Below are 26,173 nucleotides of genomic sequence, written 5' to 3' on the forward strand. Positions count from 1 at the left end.
AAAGTGCTCATTCCCATATAACCTCAAGGGGGAACAGGTTCCATGTGTTGTGAGTCTCATCATAAATCAAACTGTTTCCCCCCATGCTATGCACCCCATTTTCACTAAAAGTTTCAAAGTTTTACACTTAAGTTGCTTCAGTTTGTGCCAGAGACAGGCTTAAAACAGAAGTGGATGCTGTGAGCAGCTGAGATCTTTAGCAGTCTCCCCATCTCTTTTATTTCCATTTTCAGGTGCACTTTAAGCTTTCTTGATTTAGAAGTGATGGACCAATAACAGCACATGTTATCATATCATGAGGAAGGCTCTAAACTTTACTTCTCCTAGATGAACGAGGAAACTTTTCTTTTCTCCCTCTCAGAGTATCTACTTTCCAGAGGTGGGAGACAAGCATATTCAAGCAGATCTCATGAGTGTGATGACAAATGAAATTCACTTATCAGACAGAAGAATCACAAATCTGAACAGGCCAATCTTCTGAAGCTCCCTGCAGAGTTATCATTGAAATGTGTACTTATTTCCCCTCATCCATAATGTGCCCTGCACACACACGTTGTGCAGTGAACCTGAAGGATCAGATTGCTGCATCAAGGTCCTAGTCAGGGAGGGGGAAAAGTTTGCTTGGTTTTGCTAATTAAAATTCTTCCCTGTTGATATGGCTATCAAGATTTCCAAGTACCTTTCTGTCCACCTCCCCTTGTGCAGTTGCCGGAGAGCCATCCCAGGCAGCCCTCTCCAGCTTCTTGGTGTCAGGAGTCTTACACATGCAGAACAGAGCTGTTGATTACTAAACAAAATGTTTGCAAGATGGATTATACAGGTTGTGGCTCCAACTGCTAGGCTGCATACCAAGCAACGCTCTAAGTTTCATTGCTATGAACTCTTCTTTTGAACAGTGTTCAGTCTGTTACCCCACGAGGAAGAGAAGTCAGAAGGCAAGGCCTGGGAACAGCTTCCTCAGAAACTTCCTCCCAGCTCAAGGATTGGTCTTGGAGACCTAACCAATAACTACGGCCATGTCTCCATCAGGTGGAAAGGGCTGCTTTTGTAGATGTTAATTAATATCTTACAACATCAGCAGCATGGCAGAGGAGGAGGGAGCCAAAAGGAAGGTGAAATTTAAAGCCAGTCACAGCTTAGTGGAGGGTTAGTGTCCAATATTTGTCCACCAGTCTGCAGACCTTGGAAGGATTTCATTCTGTACCAGCCCAAAGGGACACAGTTTGCCTACTGCATGCGACAAAGCTTCTGCGGAGGATGTTCCTCCCCAGCTCTCCTCAAGTCTTTTACACCCCCAGAGGGGTCAATTCCCTCAGCCACATCTGTTGACAAGCCCAGCCACTCCTGCAGCAAGGCTTCTCTGTGATGTGAAAACAACCTTCCTGTCTTTCTGGAGATGGAACAAGAGGGTGCTGTCATGCTCCACTGCAGATTGCTTCGGGTTTGTCCACACTGAATTGCTCTCTTAGTCAAAAGCCGTGTTGAGATTTCCAATGCTCCAAGCCAAGGATCCATCAAGCAATAACCAAGGAAGTGTGAAGTACAGTATTTCACTCAGAGCCACCCTACATGATTGGACTTAGTCTGTACTCCCGTGCTGTTCAAGGGAAATCGCATGCAGACATGTGACAGAGATATCACTTCCTCATAACTTTTATGATTAGTTTGTCATAATATGATGCTCTTTTTGTCTTTCCCCAGCAGAGAGCTGTCAACAACTCAAACACTTGTCCCCCATTTAATCCTCACCGTGACCAACTTTTTTACTCATTTCTCTGGTAAGAAAGCAGGGTTCCAAACAAAAGCACTCAAAACTCTTCACCAGTATTCACTGAGTGCTGCAAACTTAGCAAATAGTGGTTGTGACTGCACCAAAACATTCTGATGGTCACAAACTGAAATGATTTGTCCTTCCTATCTCTGAGCTTCTTTCTTTGTCTCTTGTTCAGTTGGAAATGAAGACCAGCTCCATAGACAATGTGAGGATCCCATCCACTCTGTTGCAAATTTCATACAAGAACATAGAACAGAAGACAAACACTATTCTTAACCAGAGAAAAATATTTTATCTGTAAGTCCATGGGCAGTATGTTTTAGTTCAAAGTCTAGTGTAACTTTTCCTCAATGAAAACAGATATTTTCATCCATTTCTTACAGCTTGGCAGTATAATAAAAAAAATCTATTCTGATACTCAGTTTTTCTAAGGTATTTAGCAGCAATAAATCATAGAGAAATAAGAAAAGCAAGTATCAAAATATGCAGTGGTGCTTTCCCCTGTACTAAATCACCAACATGACTTCCTGGGTCTTGATAGGCTGAAAAGTTTAATTAAAAAAGAACACACTTATCAGACCAGTTGCAGAAAACTCATTTTAGCATGAAATTTAAGATAGGAACTGTCTCTCCTGCGGCAACTGTAATTCTCTTTTTTCAGCTGATGTCTGGAAGCAGACTAAGCAAAGCCAAGATATAAAGGAGTTAGACTAAAGAAGAGAGCCAGGAAAGGTGCAATGACATTCTCTGCATTAATAAAGCAATGAGACAGTGGCTTGAACACTCAAATAAGGTGAATACACAACAAGTTTGCAGGAAAAGATTAATAAAGTTTAGGTTAATAAGATAGATTAATAAACTTTGTTCTGCACTGAACTAAGAGATATTCTAACATAAACCGTAGCATCACACAGAATAGATATTTCCTGGCTATACTTGTAAGGGTGGTTTTGCTTTTTCCTTTTTTATTATCCACCCAAATGACATTACTGCAGTGTGACTTTCAGGCTCTGGCCAGCAAAATTAGGTAATGGAATTTAGGTGGCGGATAAAGTCATCGATCGATGCCCAAGTAGTTTCGTCAACGTATCTTGGATAATTCTGCCAGCCGGGCTGGCTCGTAGCACAAACCAGAGGCAGCTGAAGCAGCCAGCCACCCTCACAGGAGGATGGTGACAGGGGCCACCGCCCAGGGACCCGCAGAGGTGGTGCTGGCTCCGGGGGCAGACACGCTGCGGGGCGAGGGGCGCGAACAGCCGGGGCAGGGGCTCCGATCTTCCCCTTCCGCAGGCGTCGCCTCCCTCTTCCCGGTGGGAAGGGGCTGGTCTGGGGTGTTAAAATTCCAGGACAGCACGACGATCTTGTCAAAGGTGGATTTTATGGTGACTCAGTGAGATTGCTGGGGGTGGGGGTACAATGAGGGTGGAGACTCACAGAGATTGGAAAAGTCTTCTGAGATCATCGAGTCCAACCTCTGACCCAACACCACCGTGCCAACGAGACCACAGCACTAAGTGTCATGTCCAGTCTTTTAAACACCTCCAGTGATGGTGGCTCCACCACCTCCCTGGCCAGTCCATTCCAGTGTCTAATCACCCTTTCTGTGTAGAAATTCCTCCTAATGCCCAATCTAAACCTCCCTTGATGCATCTTGAGACTATGTCCCCTTGTCCTGTCACAATTTGCCTGGGAGAGGAGGCTGACTCCCACCCGGCTACAGCCTCCTTTCAGAGAGTTGTAGAGACCGACAAGGTCACCTCTGAGCATCCTTTTTTCCAGGCCAAACAACCTCATCTCCCTCAGCTGCTCCTCATTGGACTTGTGCTCCAGAGCCTTCACCAGCTCCACTGCCCTTCTCTGGATTCGCTCCAGAAGAAGGAGACTTGTGAGAAAGCAGTCTTGTTCCAGCACCAAGGGTCCACAACCACAGGTTTCCCCAGAACCAGAAACAGTAATTTCTGTACAAAAAATATGCCTCCTGTATAAAAATACTCCTGGGCTAGGAGTCTTAAATGCCTTCCACACTGAAAATGCATCATCCAAAGTAGGTTGTATGGGAGAGAAAAGTTAAGTGTGAATCACTGCACTACCATTATACATGTATTTAATTAAATACACTATTCTCCCAAGAGGAGATATGAGTATTCTCATGAGAACTGTAAGGAATGGATACGTGAAAAGAAACACTGAAGATTTTTATATAACTAAAAGCTAAGCTAATAACTAAAAGCTAAATGGATCACCTTTTTCCTTAACAGAAGATACTTTATTAAGTAAAAAAAGTGATCCAAAAGGGAATGATAATTTTTTGAAGCCCCAATATATTACTCAGTAATGTTAATATATGTTTCTTTGCCTGGATTTACAAAACAGCTATAGACTGCCAAAAGATATATATGTTTACTACTACAGCTCTGCTGGGAGATTCTCAGTAGCAGTTTATACTGGCAGGTCAGGGAATGCAGAAGAAATATTAACACTGAAAATGTTTGGGTGGTGAGCCTCCCATTTCAGCTGCCTTTCTAAAAGAAATCTAACACGAATTTTTGTTCAAGCAACCCATGACAATCCTACAGCAGATCCGAATGAATGAAATAATCTAGAAACCAAGATCAGAAAAGATTCTCATGACAACGATACCTCAGTCATTAGGATTGTTTTACCTGTCCACATCTAGACACCTGGACAGCAGTGCTAACCAGGGTCATGGGAGAAATCAATCAGCAGCGCCTGTGCACATGCACCCCTCCCAGGTTACCTCTGTTAGAGGCTCTGACTGATGCACTCTTCAGTCTTTGCAGCCACAGCCTGAAAAACACAGTCTGCATGGAATGAGGATGCAGATCTGTGATGACAGGGAAGTTTTACTCAGTTTTTCACCTGCCCTCTGGCCAGACCCCGATGCTCTGCATGGTGGCGTTGGCTGCTGATGGCACCATGCTACTGGGCAACTGCACAGACATTCAGGTCAAGGGACTGTTTTCTTCTGAAAATCCAAAGGAGATGCATGTCAGTCAGTCAGCTTATCAAAGCATGGCACTGCCTAGAGCCTAGTTGTCCAAACGACAAGGCAAAGAGAGGAAAGGAAAAAGGACAATTTCTTCTACAACGTAGTAAACTTTGATAACTTCCAAAAAGTGCTGCTGTAAGTGGTCTCAGAGTCACTAAGAAACGGAGCAGGACACTCCACAGTTTAAATGCTATACCATGGCCAACATGCTGGTGCCCTCTCTCTAGCAGTCATGTATCGGCCCTTTACCATAAAGCTACGGGAAGAAATCAAACAGGCAGTGGACAGAGTCAACTATGGATTTGACTATTCAGTGTTTGACCAGTTTGGGAAATGCTAAGGCTCATGTAGGTGGCCCACAAAAGGAGAAGCTGTGAAATAAATGCACCTTGAGGCATTTATTCCCTCTCTCTCTCTCAGAGAGAATCATGACTTCTCAGAGAGAAGTCAGTGTCTGATGCCTTTAAAATTTTCAAGTGCTGTCTTGTGTGTCACATGTAATGCTACTGGACAGCACCACCATGTCACTGGTCAAAACATGAGATACGTCTTTAATTTTGCAGATGTCAATCTCTCAGCAGCATTCCTGACAGTTCTGAATTTTTATTTTTTCTTTTTTTTTTCAAAGAAGAAAAGGGTTTCCAGAAGATCTGAGGCCTTAAGAGAAAAACCTGGGCTGTTTGTGTGCCTTCTCTGTGTTGTACCACCTGAAACAGTAAAAGCCTTTCAAAGGCACTGCAGGAAGGAACCTGCTGAATTTTCTGTGCTCTGGGAGAAGGTCTGAAGGGCAAGAAGTAAAGAATCCAGTGATTCTTTCTTTCTGTCATTACATGTCCTTTGCTAAATCTTGAATAGAGGTGTCGCCAACAGAGCATTCTGGTTCAGAGTTCACGTAGTAACTCACGACCTTGGTGATTAGGTCATACACTCCATCCCACTGTCCCATCCGATCATCCATCTGTTTGTGAATTTGCCTTCAGGGAGCCGCACAGCAGGCTTGATTCTCATTCCTTTCAAACAGTGCCACTTCCCGGTTTAACTGAACCATTGCACTTCTTCATTCGTAAGAAAAGCTGGGATGTGGACTAGACATGTTTTCCCAGATAGGAACCACTCCAGGAACCCAGCTTGCATTATTGTAACTGGCTGAAATCCTAGGTCTGATGGTAAGTCTTCTCAAAACAGCAGAAAGTCCGACATTCTCCTGTCAAAGTTTGTTCATATCCTGAAGAAAGTTTCAGTAACTGTTTCAAGACCAGCCTAGTCAGTCCCAAATCCTCCATTTACTCTTGCTAACTGAATTTACGGAACAGCCACTGAGCTACAGCATGCTTCAAATGTCCCCTGCTAGCTCCCTGGGACAGATGGGAGATTTTCTACTCATTACAGAGCTAATATACTACTAGATTAGCCTCCTCAATTTTACATCTTTCTACTATCTTCACATCACTTCGAATATTCCTTCAGAAAGTTAAATAAAATTCGCAGCTATGAAAAACTCAGGAATTTCTGCTGGCTTCCCATAGCTGAGTTTATTGCAGACATCTAAACTGAAAGTTTGCTAGGGCCAACAGTTAATTTGCTTAAGATATTAGCTATGAAACCTCACAGAATCCTGCAGTCCTCAAGTGTCTCTCCAAGTCAGGCAATGGTCACCTGCGGGCTTAAAAAAGAAATATTTAAATATGAAGGGACACTACACTATGAATATTTAGTCGCTTGCATGCATTGCTTCTTAGGGTACCACAAATATTTGGAGAACATCGTCTCTGTCATTCTCCAAATGTCAGACAGGTGGTGCTAATGAAACTGCAGTGGGTGGGTATTAAAAATACTTCTCTGCAGAAATTTTTAGAAGTGGTTTGTGTGACTCTCTTGCAGCTTCTTCTACTGCTATTTATAACCAGCCCAGCCATCTGAGGTGCCCTTGAAATATTTCATCATGTCAGCGTATAACATTCTGCATATGCTGCTCATTCCCTCTGGCACAGTTAAAAGACTTTGTCCTGCAATGAGGAGCTTTAGGTTGCATTCCAGAAAGCTCATGAAGGCCTGGGAGGAGCCCCAGAATGATCCAGACCTCCAGGGCTGAACTGACTTAGACTCTCTTTCTCCTGCAAAGCTGGAAAAATCAGCTTTATTTAAGTACCTCCATGCTTACTGCCAAATAGATCATGAGAGCTCTGCTTGTTCTGTCTCCAGCCTCTTTCATTCTGTCCAATACTGCAATCAGTGAGCCAAACCCATTGAAGTACCTTCATGCCCACAGACTGCACAAAGAAAGCATAGCTGGATGAGGGAAGTTTTACAAATTTGTAAAAGTAAGGCTGATCAGGCTGAAGAAAGACATCAAACAACACATCTAACTAAGCTCTGCTTTTGTTCCACTCCCTGGACTAGGATGTGCTCCACAGAACTCACAATTAGCTCAAGAAAATTGGCTTTTGAAAGTATTAGTATGAACAGCCCCAGGATGTAAAACAGGAGGAGGCACAGCACAAAAACAGCCATTAGTTTAAGTACTCACTAAATGTCAACCCTCCCTCCTGCCACACTACGCAAACAGTCCACCCCTGACTGTGACCCCACTTCCAGTCTGTCTAGAAAGCCTGTTGCTTTGAAAAGCCATCAGGTAGCTGCCACACTGCTGTTAGTGCACTCAAAGCCTGTGGGCAGCTCAGCTTGTACTTACTTTGCCAGCTATAATCCTTTATTCTGGCCCTAGAGAAATATATTCCATCCCCAGCAAAGCTGAACATACGGGGAGAGGAATCTGTGCAAAGCACTTACCAAGCCTCATGGTGATCACACACAGAGGCTTTCCAGGGAGATTCACTCTTCCTGCAGAGATGAACACTGCCACCACGTTATAGAGAGGTGGGAAGTATTTAACACAGGCATGCCCAGGATAGTGTTAAAAGCAATTCCCTTTTCCTTTTCCACAAAGTAAGTGGGGGCTTTAAACAGACCTTATTCAAAACGCCTTGGAAATTTCATCAAACCACGAAGTCTGACTACAGCTGAGCTGAGATGTGCTTTATCACCCATGCAAGCATGAGCTGCAGCAGTGACCATCCAGTCCAACCTTTCCAACATGAGAAGTGGGCAAGGCCTGCAACCAGCTCTCGTCTACCACCTCTCCTGCTATTCTGCATATCCAGAGCAACAAAACCAAATCACTTTTGCAGCAGGATGACTTATTTTTAACTTCTATTTAATTCTGCCCCAATGACAGGCAAATTAAAGACCCCTGAGGAGCTTTGCCTGGCGCTCCCAGGGCTGTCCTAGGAGAACCATCAGCCCAGTGTTCAGGTGTGACACCCACCATCAGAAGTCCAGGAGCAGTTCTCCAGATCAGGGATTTAAAAGGGCCAGGTTCGTGCAAATAGTTGGCTGGTTGGTACCTATATCTTACCATGCCCTGTGCCTGATCAGCAGCTGTCTTACCTTCACAGTGAGTTCCTTTCTAACCTCCTCCTGGGTGGGGGGTGGTCTGTTCTGTGTGCAGTTGTCTGAGGGGTGCTGAGAGGTGTGTGTGTAATGGTGATGTCTGGCCAAGTAACAGCAACTGGGGAGAGAGGAATCCAACTACTGGAGAGGCTGGGAGCCTGAGTCGAGATGCCTGAGGAATCCACCTTGTACTGACCGAATTTTTTCTGTGAATGACTACAGTGAAGTTCAGAGGCCCCAGCACACACAAACACACACAAGCACATGTAGTCTGCATGTTCTGTTACTGGTGCAAGTTCTGAGTCTTTGTTTCACCTTTGGTTTCTCAAAACTTTGCACTTCCCTGGTTCCCTAAAGACCAGTAATATCAATCTGTTCTTTGATTAACAGAATATTTCATCTACTTCCTCTTCTGTCGAGCATATACATCTCTCTCGGTACTGTCAGAGCACCTCTTCCACTTGGAACCAAGCTCTGGGATGTGAGCGCAGCTTTGTATGCTGGACTGCAATAATCAGTTTAGGGGCAGATTAAGATGAGGATAAGCAGTGATTAACCCCAACAGCAAGACTGCATCAGGAAGTTAAAGAAGGCAGCTAAAGAGAACTTTTCTCCGGCATGGACAGAGAGAGGAAGCTGACAGTATTCAGCAAACTTCACTGAGCCTAAAATTTGCCTGTTACCATGGATGCATCACTGAAAGCAAACACACTTTTGCAAGTAGGGTGCTGTTCAGCATCTGGTTCTTTTGCTATATAGCATGGATAACTTTGCCTGCTCTAAAACAAGCTGCAAATGTCTAGCAAGGAACACAGTTTTAGAACGGAAACCCACTGCATACTAAGATATAAAACAAATGCATAAGCCCCAAGGAAAAGCCCATACAGGTGAGCTTCCATGCTTGCCAAGCAAGAAGCTGGGTTTATGTACAGTGGAGAACAAAACCAAGAGGCTTGCTGAATTACAATTCTTATGGTAGGAGAGTTGTATTAGCATATGTGGCAAAATCAATTGTCACTTGTGTGCATCAGATCATCTGCAGCCAGCTTCTACCCCATCCACTACTCTGCAAATCCCTAGACCCTGTAGTTATAAGGGAATTTCTAACTGCTCCTATGCTGCAGTTCAGAGAATGGATCCACCACACCTTGGGGCAACTGCTTTCTCCCAGAGCGCTCAGCTGAGAAATCCAGCACTGCCTGGTTAACATTAATAATCTCTGAATGAACCAGACCTAAAAAAATCTTGGAAAGGAGCTGCCATAGTGTGATAAAAGATGCCCTAAAGTGAAGCAGAAAGAGATAAGGTAAAACCAACTAAAGTGCTCTTTGATAAAGAAAAATTGCAGCTAAATCAGGAAAATCCAGTTCTAAAATAATCAGAGCCGGTTTTGGACTCCAAGACCAAGAAGACTTACAAAAGTGGAATAAGCAAAGAGCCTGATCACAATATAAACCTATGAGAACTTTGAATGCAGGAGTAGTACCTATTCACATGTTAAAATCTAGCAGACCTGTGCTCCCAAGGCTCCTGTCAGCAGATGGGTGGGATCCAGCTGACAGTGGCTCTCGATCAGCACTACAATAGCTGCATGCATCTCTGATAAAACTGATCTGTCAGAGGGCAGGTGGATGACAGGTGGACCATTGACTTGCCAGCTAATGACTGCACCCTGGCTGTCACTTTGATGATGTGGCACTGCCCATTCTCTGAAAGATATGGCTTCTCTTCCCTGAGGCTGTCTGGCCAGTGGCCATCCATAAAGCTATGTGCTGTCCCGGTGTTTAGAAGCCCTTCTTTCTACTTCCTGGGCTTACCTCTCCCACTGGTTGTTTGATCAACTCAGAGGTGATCCATCATCATGGCTGGGCTTCGCGAACGAAGATTTGGGAAGGATAGAGGTGATCCAGTGATCCCGGAACACACCAGGACACAGCTTCTTCCCCAGCAGCCATGACTGGCCATCTCAGAGTTTCTAACCAAGGATCTGACTCCCTTACAGCCACAGGACTTCTTGCACCAGATTCTGTACTGGGGCAGCTGAGTTACCAGGATGTTTGCAAGGACACATGCTCAGCACCTCGCAACATATAATGGAAAATGAAGCAGTATTCAACACAAAATCCAAAGTCATGTTATGTACTGCAGCAGGAATTTCCCAACCAATCTCTCTTTTCCATTGTGCCCTTTTCCAACTAGCTAATTACATTGCACTCAAAAGTATATATACTTCTTAGTCATCCCAAGCACCCCTGTGAAGATGGTATTTTTTATGTCGTCCGAGCACAGACTTCACTGTTTCACAGTCAGTTCACCCTTTCCGATGACCTCCAGGATCTCCTGTAGAATTCCATTTTTTTCCTTTGACTTAAAATTAAGTCTATTATCAGTTATGTAACAGCGGCTGTTCTTTCAGATCCACAGCTACAATAAGTGCATCTTGTATTTCCCAGGCACTTAGTGTGTTAGTCTACACACAGCTCCTACCTCTTTCTTTGAATTGTGGAAAATTATGCTAGCAAATCTTTTCACATGTTTAGTCTCCAGCCATTCTGACTAAAAGTAGTAAAGTTTCTGTGAGACTTTGTGAACCAGAGTAGAACTACGTAAACCTTGTCTGTCAAAGATATTCTAATCTTGAAAAGCTCTTGAAGAGAGAAATGGTGAAGCAGTCCCTGACAGATCAGAATGCACACAGATTTGCGACTGCTTGTTTTCTAGGGAAAGAGGAGACTTTATCCAGAGAGAGAAGCCTGTTTTCTCTTCAGCCAGGGCAGACAACATCTGTTAAGGTGAAAATGATAGAGGGTCCAGAAACAACTCATTGTCTTGGTTTCAAACTGGCATGCTGGCTACAATAAAATCTAGAGAGAGCCTCAAAGCCAAGTGGAGGAAAAAATTGAAATCATCAAGTCTCGGACGTTGCAGCTGCAGTCTGCAACACTGATATGAAGCAGAGAAAGGAATCTTTTCAGAGGATGTGAAAGCAGGTCCAATGGATACATACTACTTGACATCCAGTTCACTACTGTACTATCAGTCTCTTTACAGGCACTCTCACAAATCAGCACATTTAAAACAATAATCCAAGTAATGCTAATACAATCCACTGCAGATGGTTACAAAGACATTGCTTAAATGGGAAAACAGAATCGTTTGGACAATACATTGTATTACAAAATATACCAATGCACAACTTATGCTCTGCACCCTGCTGGGAACCAGAACAGACTAGAAGTAGAGACATTATTTTCTGCATTAGCAGTCAGCATTGTGCACCACAGCAATGGAAACCTTCATATGGCGCAGCCTTAGAGCATCCAGAATAAAAGGCTTTGTGTTCTCCTGAAAAAAGGAGTCAAAATTCAGGCGAGGGACTGTGAACTTTGCATCAAACGAGAAAATAAATAAACAAATAAATAGCCTTAAAGAATTTCATGAGAATAAAGCTTCCCTTCCCTCAGGTGTGTGAAGAAACAAATACATGCTACAAGCAGGGGCCAAAATGAAGAGGCAAGGCTGTAAGGGCAGCATGTCCCCAGGGAAACCACCCAGTCTTCCTGTTGAATCCCGTTGCTTAGATTTTTGTTCTGTTTTTATTTTCATGGATATGGTATATGTTTGGACACATCAGGATACAACTGTTACACACAATACACAGACATGTGCACTCCAAACCCTTCAATAAAACACCTCTACATAGCGTCAGTACAAATCCAAGCATATTGTCCTGTGAAAGACAAGATATATTTAGACAGATGTGGCCTGTGTCTTACTCTTAGCAGGGGAATCTCTCAGACTACTCTTGTAAACCTTCTTCTCCAATAAAGCCAGGCCATTGCTTGAATTTCTCAAAGAAAAACTAATCAAAAGGAAGCTTTTGCAAAAAAAAATAATGAATATAGAAAGCTAAATGAGGTCCATTAAAGACATGCAGGGACTTGTTACACAGAGGTGCATGAGGAGTTGCACTGCAGCATACCTCTATTCAGACACTTACTCAGATGTGGTACCGGATTAAGCTTAAGTGAGTTGAGATTAATTTAATCCTGAGTGACTGTATCTACACTGGGGTTTAAACAGCTGAATTTATCTAAGTGCACATATTCAATTAATATGGATTTTTTTTTTTTCCTGACTGCTCCAAGCTCAAGGAAACCCTGAGGGAGTTATTGCACAGAGATATTTCACTGGAAGTACTGATTTTTATAGCTGAACACTCAATCAGTGAAGTAAGAAAATATCAGTTACATATAAAATAAGAAATACTGGTTAGAGCTTTCTCACAGTGAATTATCTCTGGGCTAAAATCGGAGTTAGGTCCTACTGGCTGCAGGGCAGGTTTATGCTTTCAGGGCTAGCTAACAAAACTTCTAGCACAACTTCTTTTTGTGAGGCTTGGGAATTTCAGTCAAACTGGAATAATTCTACTCTTTATATGTTAGATTAATATCAAATTCAGGTAAGGAGGGAAGTTAGTTCAGATCCATCATGTATTTCTGTTGTTTAGGCTTTTCACAAGTATATTTTACATGAAACAATATAACTTACAAAACAACTTCTGCCACAACCATTTCAAAGGTCACTTTTTCAACAGGCGTTAATGGTGGTGCTTTAATCATTCCTGGAGTGAGGTATACATGTAATCATTCCTTCTGCAAACCTTAGCATTTTCTAAATGATACGTGTGCCAATTAAAGCGACCACAACGTGTGTGTACAGCACTATGTACATCTGCTGGCAGAGGAGAAAGCTCCTGTCATCTCCTAACTACTCCAGCACTTATAAAGCTCAGAAAATCTATCACACTCTCACGAAACAGAACCCCTGTGTTTGAGCACATCTTCTCCAGACTCCTGTAGTGGTTTCTGAAAACCCAAGAAGGAAAGAAGCAGGCTGAGCCAGGCCCACCACTGGTTACTTCACAGAGAGATGGAAGCAACCAGTAGTACAAAGTTCAGGGAAATGTTAGAATCTCTAATAATGAAACCATGGAAGATGGTTACAAAATTTAACACTTGCTGAATAAGTGGTAACTTTTATTCGCTTTTAAGTGACAGGCAAAGGGACCTTTCTCTCATGCTGGTATCTAAATGAATCTAGTAAGTGGCAAATGCCTAACTTCCTTGGGACAATTACACATTGGCACCATGAGTATAAATAAGAAATATATGTATGAATAAAATCCTGACTTCAAACTAACTCAGAATTGTGGGCAGTTCCTAACAAGCCAACAGCATGAGTAAGACTGCTGGCCTCTCAGTATGTAGAGCAGTTCACAAACTATACATTTGCATTACTGCATGTAGATACTGCAAGAAATTCTACTACTGTAGCATCTGCTTTGGATTATTATTGTGTTTTCTCAATGAGGCATTTCAATTAATTTTACCTAAAAATCCCCCCCCCCCCCCGGTATTAAAATAAATCTCAGGGATCTTGAAGGAAGAAAGCTCTTCAACTTACGCAGTGGGTAATCACCAATGTGACAGAGACAAAACATATTCAGTTCACCAATCAAAGCCTCCTACAACTAAGAGACCTTCCTCCCCCCCCCCCAGCAGCACACATAAGTAAAATGAAACCTGAAAAGAATGTTTCCACACATTCTATTTAGCACCTGCACAAGCGAATGTCTGTGTTTCAGGACACTGCAGCAGGTCCCTGTGCATCAACCCCAGGTAAGAGTAAGGTTGAAAGGAACGTAGTCAGGACATAAAGACACCAAGACAATGGAGTTTTTCCTCTTGGCGGCTGAAGCCATTTAATTTCCCACCTGGCAGTTACTTGCCACAGACATACTGCCATTCTATGCAGGGGACTAACACTTCGGGCCATCCTTGTGTTTTGAGTAAAAGGCTGATAATGACAATGCAATGCCATACCACCTCTGCTTCAGTCACACTGCATTTAGTCAGCACTATGATGACTGCTAGATCCTTATGTTCTTGGGGGAAAACAGGACAATAACTTCCAGCCTGACAGTATTTCAGTTAGTTTCTCTGCTTTTATTAACAAGCATATAATATTCATTGGCAAAACACTGGATACAAGCTTCACTATCATAAAATCAAAACATTAAGCATTAATCCCCAAAAGGCTTATTCAGACAAAACTAGCCACCAGTAGTACAGAAATTACACAGTAACACAAAGCATAAAAAATTGTAAACTTTTAAATGAAGCTAAGCCAAAAATATGGTTTTACACTGTGACAGTTCCAGAATCTTTATTATGCCACATGTGAGGAAAAAGGCTTAGTGGTTGCACTGGCTTATTGTCCCTTAACTGTAAAACAATCTTGTTGCAGAAGAACAAACTTTCCTTTTGTCCAGACAGGTCACTTGAATTCAAGATTCCATCAAACCAATACTTTCAGTTTCAAATAAAAGTTAACAAAAATAGTGGAATATCAGCATTCAAAAATCACAGCTCCTTCCTTCAGCCATACCTATCCATTTGCATGAACGATCCCGCTGGTTTCTGTGGAACCATCCACATTAATAGTAAAAGTTACCAATATAAGTGTTCACAGAACTGGACATTTAGTTCCTACCCTACCATCAGGATGTGCACAGGTTGTTGTGGCCTCAACAGACTTCCAAAGAGCCCTAAGTATGATCAAACATGGATCAAATAGTGGAACCATACCTTTAGTTTGTACATAAACAAACCATAACTTCACAGTAAAACATTACCTATTGACTTGCCACAAGACCCAAGTTCCTAGATAGTTTTTGTCCTGATTGCAATTTTTGAATAGAGCAGGAATTGAAACATTGTTCCATGTTCTTTAATGTTGTTCTCTGCAGCTTTTACTTCAACAACAGATCTCATGACCTTAGTTGCAGTTAATTGTATCTTATGTAGAGATTTTCTTGTGTGGGACAATTTCTTTCCCTGTTATCAACTTTAGGCAGATTAACTGAAGTGTAGGTTGCATTAATGTTTCCAGTGAAACATCCAAACTGATTACCTGAGGAAAAACAGAAACTTGATTTTTCTGTTCAGTAAAGCCTTCTGTACAAAATGCATTTTGAGTACTGAAGATTCATCTCACTGATGTACAGACTGGTTGGCTTTTTCCTATTATATTTAGCTCAATGTAAGACGCAGAATGCTGTAAAATACGCAAGTTATATTTATCATCCAGCAGAAGAAAAAAGATCAGTAAATCCCCTAGGACTAACTATGTTGTTATAAAGACAGTAAGAGCCAGACAAGCTTTCAAAGGCTCATAGCCTACTGGAAAATAGCACCATTATAGTTGCAGTCTGATATTTTTTATGGTCCCATATCCCCTGAGGTGATAGTGTTGTGTATGCTATTGCACAACCAATAAAAATAAATATTCCCAGGTTTGATGGTACACAAATATACCAGACCTAACAATGGCACAAAACATTTTCAGATAGGCTGCAAGTCTTGTCGATTGCTTCCACAATTCACATTAAGGTTTCTTGCAAGATCATTTATTTTAAAATATTGCTGACAGATAGTTCTTGTACTTACACATTTTTTAAATCCCCTATTTCACTCGTAAAATAAAAAAAAAAGGAACAAATCAGAAAACACACCCTCCCACCCCCAAATAATAGCCCCAAATAAAACCCCATTTCAACAAGTGAGAAAAGCTGTCTACATTCCTTTTAAATGTAATGGTAAATAGATGCTACATTTACAATTTAAACATATGCCTAATAAATGCATGTTTCAAACCTATTGCACAAAAGCATAAGTAATGCTCTTTATCCATACAAAACAAAAACATACAAATGAAAGCTACTCAAACTCAATGTAAAAGGAAGAAGCTTGTAAAAACATATTACAATTTCATTTTATATGCCCGTAAATAAAGCTGGACCACCGAAACAAAAAAAATATGTGGATGGCAAAATAAGACAGAAGGCTTAAAGTAGAATAAATAATTTTATAAAGTTAAAATTTAAACCTCCAAATCTTATTTAAATTCAATATTATATATTCTATCTGAATTCTTTATTTTTTAATGAAACTATATTTAATGAGACTCTGAGCATGAATGATTCATCAGTCTCATTGCTGCTGAGGATAATGCAACAAGATACTCCTTTACTGCAATGATTTTTCAGCGTAAGAAATTGTAAAAACTACTTCACAGTAATGGCATCTTCACAAAAGCCAAAATAAACCACCATGATCTCATCAGGACTAAGAAACACCTATGTCTGAGTCTAAATTTTAGTTCAACTTTGAACAGTATCAGAATTTTTCTACCCAATATAATCTTGATATAAATTAACTGTCCCTTAAGCATCACACAAGTGAAACAAGACTCTGACCCAAAGACAACCTCCCTCTGTATTGGAGTCTTTTACTGAGGCTAACAAATGGTCCAGACAGTCACATCACTCCCGAGGGAAAGAATTTTTGTAGTGAAAATGTTGTCACACGTGATTTAGAAAAATAACTGAGTAGCTTTGGATTTTTTGTTGTGTTTTTTTTTTTTTTTCTCTTTTTACTTGTGAGGTTTTATCAGATTAAACACATTCCAAAAGCAGTTACACACAATTACAAGCAAAAAAACCCAGCTGTAGGTATTAATGCTGGCTTGAATTTACGTATCCATATAGTTATAAACAGAGTTTTCTATATACTGATAGCACCATAACAAATTCAAGTGATTCTAAAGGTGGTTATAAACTTATAAGTTCTATACTGTTATTACAGCAAGAGATAGATTTGAAAGGCTTCTGAATTTGCGTTTGTAATTAATTTCTCAGTTGCACAAAGTACAGGGAGGTAATAAAATCCCAGTGTACTTAAACAGCACTACATCAGTATCTAGTCATAAAAAAAATTTCTGCAATACACACACTCTGAGGTAGACAGATCTCATACATATATGTAGGTGTGTATATGTATATATACAGAAACCATATATATATATACACACGTGTATATATATATATATATGGAAACCAAATATATACACACTCGTTTTTATGTATATATATTTCCTGGTTAAGGTGGTTAATCAGAATGCCGTCTGGCAGCTTTAATTTTATGTCTACATCAGGTACAGTCACTGTGTGTATACTCTGGGTGCACAGAGGGGGGGACACTTACAGTCCTGTCCATATTCTCAGTGCCTCAGTGGCAACGCTAGCCCCTTATTTACACTAGAACAGCAACAACCACATAAACAGCACCAGAAAGGCCCAGCGTGTCAGCTTGTGTACACATCCATACTACCTGCATTCACTGTTTCACGGAAAGTTTATAAAAATGGTAGACCTATGAACTCATTTGTTCTTTTCTGCCAGTTCAAGTAATGTTAAAAGACAGAAAAAAAGCTAAAATACACATAGCTGAGTCCACAAAAAAAACCAAAATCAGAGCCAAGTTCGATTCCGTGGCTCACACGCACGCACACGCAAAACCCCACGCAAGAATGCAGACGTGGAGTTCTGTGTAACCTAAACATTCAAATCAGCTATCTTATACTTTCACCTGCAAGGACAGCAGCGTGTTTTGGCCCTTGCATGGCTCTCCTTTCCATCTCCACAATTCATTAGGCTCCCTTTCATTCTCTGCTCACATACTTTTTGATTTCCTTCCCATTCACATCTGTGACCATAATCAAAACGAGGAACTCTGCTCTTAAAGGTAAACAAAGTTGGGCCATCCCTTCTGCAGCAGTGGAGCTGGGAAAGAAGGACTGAAGACTCCAAAGAAGGAAACTGAGGGACATGTGCTGACAAATGTGGTGCCTTGAAAACTCAAGAAGAGGAAGAAGATTTAAAATGCTTGGATAAATCTCTCGCAGGATCAGCTTTTGAGTTAATGAGTAACACTTTCTAGCAGAAGAGGAGAAGGAGCACAGCCAAAGGAAGCAGGACAGTTACAGGCAAACTTGATTTCTTATCCATAGACAATTTATCAAAACATAACAGGGTTTAACAACAGGAACAGCAACTAGCATTTTCAGCTGACTGGAAAACTCTTCCAAAATTAGGTTAACTATTTCCAGCTGCCAATAATATGGCATAGACTGCTTTCAGTGACTTGACACCTGTGCCAGACAAATATTCTCACAATCATACTATATATGCCACACTGTATACAGCTTGCAGAAATCACTTTCAACTACTGTTTTTAAAAAGCCAATTATTTCAAAAAGCCCTACAAAAAGTGCAGTGAACCCTGCTAAGTGCCATTGAGGGTGCTTTCTAGAACATATATAGTTATATGTGTATATAAATGTATGTAGCCATATATACATGTGTGTGTATCACCTTGCATCCATTAGGGCTGATGCAAGCAAAATTATCAGTTAAGGCCAAAAGGTGCTAAAATAATCTTGTCTGACTCCCCCCTCCACCCTACCCCAACTGAGCTAGGAATTGCAGTAAGGAAAATGCTATAGTTTCATCAGAAAACAGCTTAAGGAAATATAAAGCTGTTTATAATATCTAAGGAATTTTTAATCAGTGAAATGAAAAGTCTGCAATACTCCCAAAGTTGTCCAAGAGCCACTATTTCAATAGCTAGTGAAAGCAAATTCTCTCTAAATTAAAAACTGATTTCTGCAAGCCACAACTACAAAAGAAATGTTTGCTTTTTAAGAAATTCACAAATCTAGCACTTGTGAGTATTTGTCATTAAGTGGTGCAATTTATGCCATAGCAAAATATCAGGGCACATTAAAATCAACTGAAATTATTTCTACTACTCTTACCAAATTAACACGTATACAGAAGTATCAAAACTTTATTAAAACACGAGGTGAGGGAAAGCAATAACTGGGCAAAAATGACAAATTTATTGGTTTCCCAGATTTTCTGAAGTTTTCAATGCAGCATAATAAATTATCACCAGTCACTGTATCATTAGGTATGTTCAATGCTCTACAGAATAACTTGAATAAAGCCAATGCAATCAGGCATACTATATAAGAGAATAACACTTTGCAAAAATATAGTTTTTAAAGATTCAGAATGCAAAAAGTAACTAAATGCAACTTGGTGTCAAAAGCAACATATTTAAATCACCCCACAACATTCTAACTTTTTTTCTGTGTAACTGTAAGAGACAAATCAGGCTGAGCTACATGGAACTGTGAAGTGTTTTCAGTATCTGTAAACTTAATGCTGGTAGTGTCTTGTTGAGTTGAGACTTCTTTCTTCCGTACAAAAAAAAAAAAGTATAAATATTTTCTGCCCAGGAGTCTAGGTTACACATCCATAGAAGAAATATTCAGGACAGTCCACTATGAAAGCCCTCGTCTTCCAAAATTACTCGGCTGGTTTGTGTGATGTGATTAGTGATGCACTAAGAAGGTGCCAGATGATAGTCTCTGCAAAAAACTCTGTCCAGAAGGACAATAAAGTTCTCTTACAGCAAGTCCATTTTGGGTCTATAATGTAGCAGTAGAGGTGCTTTCTGCAAGACAGAAATATCAGGTTAGTCAAGAAACAAACTCAGAACTGATCTACTCAGTAGGTAAATCTGCTATTTCATAAGCTAAATCTTCAATGAAAGACCAGAACAGCTATCTGATCTGTCAAAAATTCACCAAGACAAAGACAAGATGCAACTTCATCTATGGGGCTCAAACAAGAGATAAAGAATCATTTCCTCTTTGTCTCAGGAGCAGATCTGTTTTACCTGGAAAACTCATTCCCAGTAAAGGACATGTCCAGGAAGCAGCACAAGAGTACATGGTACGTCACGTTTCACAGCTCTGGCTTGATTCCTCTTCTGTGAAAGTGTCCACTGATTTTTTTTTTATGAATAGCTAAACTTCTAACAACCATGACATCCTGCACCATGGATTTCTGTGTCTCATGAAAACAATTACTTCTGTTTGTTTTTGCTGGACCTCCCACCTCTCAGTGTCATCTTACATCCCTAACGTCTTTCACTTGAGAAGGTAGTTTATAGTTCTCCCTTCTCCATATGACTCACAGTTTTACAGATCTCTCTGATAAAGATAAAGAGCAGACTGTACAGATGCACATCGATTTGATGCTCCTGTGTGGTTCTCCCCCTAGCTCCCACACCCTAACCTTTGCTTTGCATCCTTTTATTTACACCTACATTCAGCTTCAGGGGTTAATCACGTCACTCCGAATTGTAAAGGCTTCATCCAATACTTTATCATCAACTTGTGTTCACTGACCTAAATGACCACAATGCTGCCAGTGCACTGTTACTGAAATACTCGAATCCATTTCCAGGTCATTCAGAAACATTGTACGAAACGGATTCCAGCAGGATTCCACTTGCAACATTTCTGCATTTTTACCACTGATCACTGACTTTATCCTGTGACTTTTACGCAAGTCGATTGTTTTTCTACTCCAAGACAGAAAAATGCTTCTCTATTCCCACCCGCACCTCTTACAGATATGCACCTAAAGCCATCAAGTGGTTTTACCTCAGTGTACACTGTACACTCAGAATGTGTTGCTTGTCCATTACAAATTCTAACTTCTTGTTCAAATATCCCCACATATACATACACTGACTCTCTTCAGAGTTGACTTGCCTCCTAAGTGCTCCATTTTGCTATTCATCCTTACCACTTCATTTGAGCTCCCATTATTAATGTGATAAGTAACATTCAGAGTGAATTCCCAAGTTTACTATTCCACTTCAAGGAAGTTTTTTAAAGAAACCACAGTGAGCAAGTCAAAGATGCACTAAAATATTTTAACCATGCCTGTTTATGCCTACTAAGTGCTTCTTGAAGTCTCCTTAACTAGGATAGATAAACATTGCTATTACCATTTCTTCTTTAAAAGTTAAATTCCCTTCTTGAGGTACAGAAGAGCACTGTGTTGAAAACTTCTGCCTTTTCTGCATCAACTCCCCCACCCTATGTGGACTAAAACCTGTTTTACCTGAAATGGTTAAAAATAATACTTTCTTGTAGCTTACACTTCCTTTGCCAGACTTGATAATTTGACATCTGATGTAGTGCTCCCTTTTTTCCTTGCAATTAATACTTAATTCTCCTTTCCTTCATTTTCTTGGAAACAAATTAATACTTGGGTGCTTCAGGATGCTGTATTAGATATTTATAAATGTATCTTTTTATCGAGTTTGCAGTTACTGCAGTACAGTCCCAAATCATACCCATTTTATAAACATTTTATTTGGCCAGTTCATTATTTACTTGGAACCACTGTGTCATACCTTAAATCTCCATCTAGTAACAACTACAAACTTGAGTGTGTGGTCTTTGCCAAGAATCTCTTCATTGCATAATATGTCCAGCTGACAAAACAAAGGTGACAGTTAATTCACAGGGACATGGCACATGAAACAACATATTTCAGATAATACTACAAATGTTTGACAATACTTTTTTATTTGAATATACTGTACCTTTTCATCTTGCATTTGCTCTGCAGACAAAAATAATACCAGGAAAGAAAAGATAACATCTGCTCTCAACATAAAGTGCTGAAAGACCATGTCTGTGCCTACCTAGGAACTACTGTGTGATCTGGACTTAACTGCTTGATTTACCTTCCCAAGCAATACTAACGCCCTTTCCTGAAAGCTTTACATGCTTTTAAAAAGGTCCAGTAAAATGAGCAAGGAGACAGAAATCTCAAAGACCACTGTTATTTAACGTACTATGAAAATTTTTTTACCTTTTCTGGTATTTTGCCAGTCAGGCGGCATCATGAACTAAAAACAGGGAACATGCATGAAAACAGAAAATTCCACCAAGGTGGCTTATATCACAACACTTTACCACACAGCTCAGAAAGGCCTGAATGTGCATGCAGTCCACTTACCTGGCAGTAACCCAAACCTACAATAGCCTAAAGCAAGCAAACAAGCTTAAATCCTTCTACTTATCTACCTGTTGCTTGTTACCAGTACAGTAATTACACTATGATTTATGTACTCTTAAAGAAAGTAGGAAGGGATAGCAAAGGAATAAACAGTATTCCCGAAAGCTTTTCCTTCAGTAAAAGCCAAGTAGATTGTTAAATCACAGACTGGCAAAGTGCATTGGAGGGCTTAACTACTCATACCAAAAAAAACCAAAAAACAAAAAACCCAAAACATGCCCCTTTGAGCAATCATTGTAGCTATGCAGCTGCTGGGCTACAGCCAGGAGTCAACCATTTCCAAGCCAGGTGAGGATAAGACAGGATATACTGCTGTGTTTCAGGAAGACTGGCAGTGCTTGGGGGCATATTCCAATCAGTGTTGGTTTGAAGTGAACAGAAGCTAGGAAGGAAGGAAAAGTTACAGAGATGCAAATTCACTGTTGACAAGTCTGAGCAGAAAGACGTTGACACACTGGACTGGATAGCACATGAGTTGATTTGAATGAAAAGTCTTCAGTGAATCAGTGTAATAATATGGAATTCAGAGATGTCAAGCTGAGAGTCAACTGAGATGTCCAGAAACCGTGACCAAGGCCTAGTAAAGTGGTAAACAGAGGGCTGGTTTCATAGTTTGCCACTGTTAATTTTTGAATCTGATCTAGAAGAGCAAAGAATTGCCTTTCTGTACCTTTCCCCATAAATTCTTCCAACGGTTTCAAGTATCCCCTGCAAAGGCAGGGAAAAGAAGGTGTCTGGTAACACTCTGGTTGTGGCAGGCAGCAACTTCAGGTTGAGCTTCACTGAGAGCACAGAAAGGAACAAAGTCTTTGTGGTGCTTTCTCTTAAGCTGGGCTTCAGTAGCACTAAAGTGGTTTTTTTTTCACTGCCTGACCCCTGCACAAAGTGTGAACTCTCTGAAAGGGTGGGGGTTATACCTAACTACAAAGCATTTTACCAGAGTCCATTTCAACACATGTGGAAGCACATAACCAAGCCTTTTAGCTCAACTATTTATAGATGGACATGAAAAGATGCACTGCGAACTAAGTGGCAAGTCCTGTACAGACCCAAGTAAGAACAAGAAAATGGCTATATAAAATAATTCGAGAAGCAGTGTATGCTTCTATTTTCTGAAAATAAAATCAGACTAAAAGACATTAATTTTCAAAGCAACAAACCCACCCCTTAAAAGCTTTCATATATGTAGATTTATTTTTAAAAATTAACATATTACCTCATTAAAAGAAGAAAGGTTGAGTTTTTTGGCAATGAACTTCTTTAGATGCAAAACTGTTGCTTGTGCTGAGCAACGAATCCATTTTCGTTTCAATCCACGCAATTTGCTGCTATTGCACTCCAAGCAGATGCTTACCTTCAGGAAAAAGCAAACAATCAGGAGCTGGCTGGAATAATTTTCTGCAATCCCCATAATGTATTCCACATGCAGTTTTTATTAATACAATAAAGTCAAGAAGCACAGTACCAGTAGTCCTTAAACTGAAATGCCTTTAAAAAAAACCCAACATTTTCTAACATCTTGTAAGCTGAGTGATAAGCAGGAGACAAAAAAAGTTCAAGAAAGAATTTCTGATGTTGGAACAAGGCTGCTTCATCCCAAATTCGTAGGTTGTCAGTAGTGCAAGAGGACCATATGTTAAAAGTTAGAGCAACATAAAAGGTAAAAATAACCATTGACAATTTTAATAATTACTTCTAATATCTTACTTTTAATGCAACTGCTAAATTCGGTTTAAAGTAGAATCTTAACATGTTTGAATGAGAATTTAAACTTTAAAAAGAATAGATACAAATACTATTAAAAAATTTTCAAGTTCTAAATATTAACCCCCCCCAGGAGGGAGGGATAATATTTAGAAATTCTCATGTCTTTTCCCATCCAGCTATTCATTAATTAGTCTAACCTCTTTGCGATTATATACTTTATGCACTAAATGGATCTAGTGACAGGTACAATCCCTTTGAAAGTTCCCTTACGTGGCAGTTGAAAAGAAAATTAACCTAAGCTAGAGTTACTCTGAACACACATCGCAGGACAACATGAAAGGGATGCCTTGTTTATTCCAAAAGGAGTTTTCACCTTCAGACATGCTTTGCCTCCAAAACTTAACAGTGGGTTTCCAAGCTTTTATACTATTTTTAAGGTATAGGGTTAACACTGACTCAGTATTAGAGATTGAAAACAAGATAAATAAATAGTAAGTTACTAAAAGTGCTGCCAAGGAAACCTCCCTGTCCAACCATCCAAGACCCACTCTGGCAGTCATACTTGCATGACCTGAGCTGGGACGGAAGACCCTTCGCAGCTACACACCCCACACTGACACATTCAGGCCGGGTTTCCTTACCAACCCAATCCCAGGTTTCCCATAGCAGAGTCTCAGATGTCCTAATCCTTAAAATAATTTAATCTTGGTGGGTGCAGTAACTAAATAACAAAAGAACAACTGGAGTTGGTGCCTCCAAGGAGGGACCCCGAACAAAGCAACCCCTGGGCTTTTATGCCCTCACAGTCTAAGCACACCTAAGTCTGGGGGTCCTTGGCTCCTGCTGTGTCTCAGTGTCTGGTCACCTGGCTGGGTCACAGGTCCCTGTGCCCTTTGTTAAGCAAAGGGTCAACAGTTCCTGGCCTGTTGCCTCAGGCTCCCACCCAGAGCTCAACCTTCAGTTCCCAGTGCAGCTGCACACGGAGCTACCGGTGCTGAATGTGTTCTTTAACAGTGCAGAATGTTTAATTCATAATTACAGATACACATTCAGCTCAACGTATCACAGTAACACTGAGATACACTCCTTCAGAGGCCAATTACCTGGATTTGTAATGAAAGCTAATAAATACTTTGGAAACTCAGTCAGAGCTATCAAATCTTAATGCAAATGTCTTTAATGTATTCTTTGTTCCTTCCAAAACCCAAAGGTAAAAAACCTCAGGCTTACAAAAAAGTATTGGACAAACTGCACCTTACTGTATCGGAGAACAGAAAAAGCAGCTTGAAACAGTTATTTTCTTCTGTTAGATTACCAAAGTTAGCTTATCAAAGCACTACAGTTAAAACACAAGATAAAACTAGAGTCCTATAAGCTCACCTGTTCGTCACTTCGGTGGTAGTCATTATCTTCCTCCTGTTTTTCCTCTGAAGTTTCTTTATTTAAATTTTCATCTGCTTTAGTTTCACCTTAGACAAAAAACCCCAGACATATATGTTTTTTACATATATATATATATATATATAATTTTCATATATAAGATCCAGAAATACTCAGCAGCAGTTTATAATGCTAATACAATTAAAACAGCCCAGTTCAGGATTGCAATATAGAATAAACTTTGCCTTTCCCCTTATCAGCTTAGGCAAAGCTAGCAGCCAACAGCCTGTCAACATCAAAGAGGGGAACACCTGTGGAGCACAACCTTCAGTTCCACAGTGACCAGCCCAGCAGCCAGGCAATTTCACAGTCCCCATGCAGGCACTGCTGTGGAGAACGACTGCCACAAGCCATGTGCCATGACCAGCTGAAAACAAAGACTCTGTGCACAAAAAAGGGACAAAGCAACAATTCTATGCTCACTGCATTCTTCACTGTTATGAAATAATTGTGACTGCAATACACTAACTAGGCACGCCTCCAACAGGTCTGTTCATCAATCTACTAGCCATCACCCAACAAAGACAGAGTAAATAAAGGACCATTTACCATTTCGATGAGAATCTAGGTGCTGTTTTGTGGAACATGTCTCCCCTTTGATGTCCCCTGGAACTTCCATGCCCAGTTTGTGATAAAACTCCCTTTGCTTTTTCATTTCCGCTGTTTAAAATTGCAAATATTAATCCCTGTAATAAAGTTCTAATGCAATATTTATGAAGTTATTCCAAATCCCTTCCCTCTTAAGGATCGCCAGCAAGTACTGGTGTTGTTATTATTTACTATCTTCTATCTCTGCTATTGTATCAAGTCATGCCTCATCTTATTTTTCATAGTTAGAATACCATAAAGTCATTTGCATAGCTACTACTGTAGCATTCCTACTAGAATTAGATGGTATTTAAAATACTGTAGTTACTTTTGAATATCCACCCACAACATT

General features: G+C 40.5%; 1 protein-coding gene across 4 annotated transcripts in view; it reads right to left on the reverse strand.

Moving 5' to 3' along the window:
- Positions 1-14,221: 14,221 nt before the first annotated feature.
- PCGF3 (polycomb group ring finger 3) overlaps positions 14,222-26,173 on the reverse strand; it is a 53,972-nt gene continuing 42,020 nt past the window's right edge. For 3 of the 4 annotated variants that reach the window (XM_017822507.1, XM_017822505.1, XM_017822504.1), the window contains 5 exons: positions 25,783-25,893; positions 25,174-25,262; positions 23,303-23,440; positions 21,416-21,496; positions 14,222-19,657 (listed from right to left, as the gene is read on the reverse strand). In XM_017822507.1, the coding sequence (XP_017677996.1) occupies positions 19,610-19,657; positions 21,416-21,496; positions 23,303-23,440; positions 25,174-25,262; positions 25,783-25,893 (467 nt within the window). In that variant the 3' untranslated portion in view covers positions 14,222-19,609. The remainder of the gene's footprint in view (positions 19,658-21,415; positions 21,497-23,302; positions 23,441-25,173; positions 25,263-25,782; positions 25,894-26,173) is intronic. The other variant, XM_017822508.1, reaches the window with a different exon arrangement.

Source organism: Lepidothrix coronata, unplaced genomic scaffold (genome assembly GCF_001604755.1).
Source record: "Lepidothrix coronata isolate B3197 unplaced genomic scaffold, Lepidothrix_coronata-1.0 Scaffold98, whole genome shotgun sequence".
NCBI lineage: Eukaryota > Metazoa > Chordata > Aves > Passeriformes > Pipridae > Lepidothrix > Lepidothrix coronata.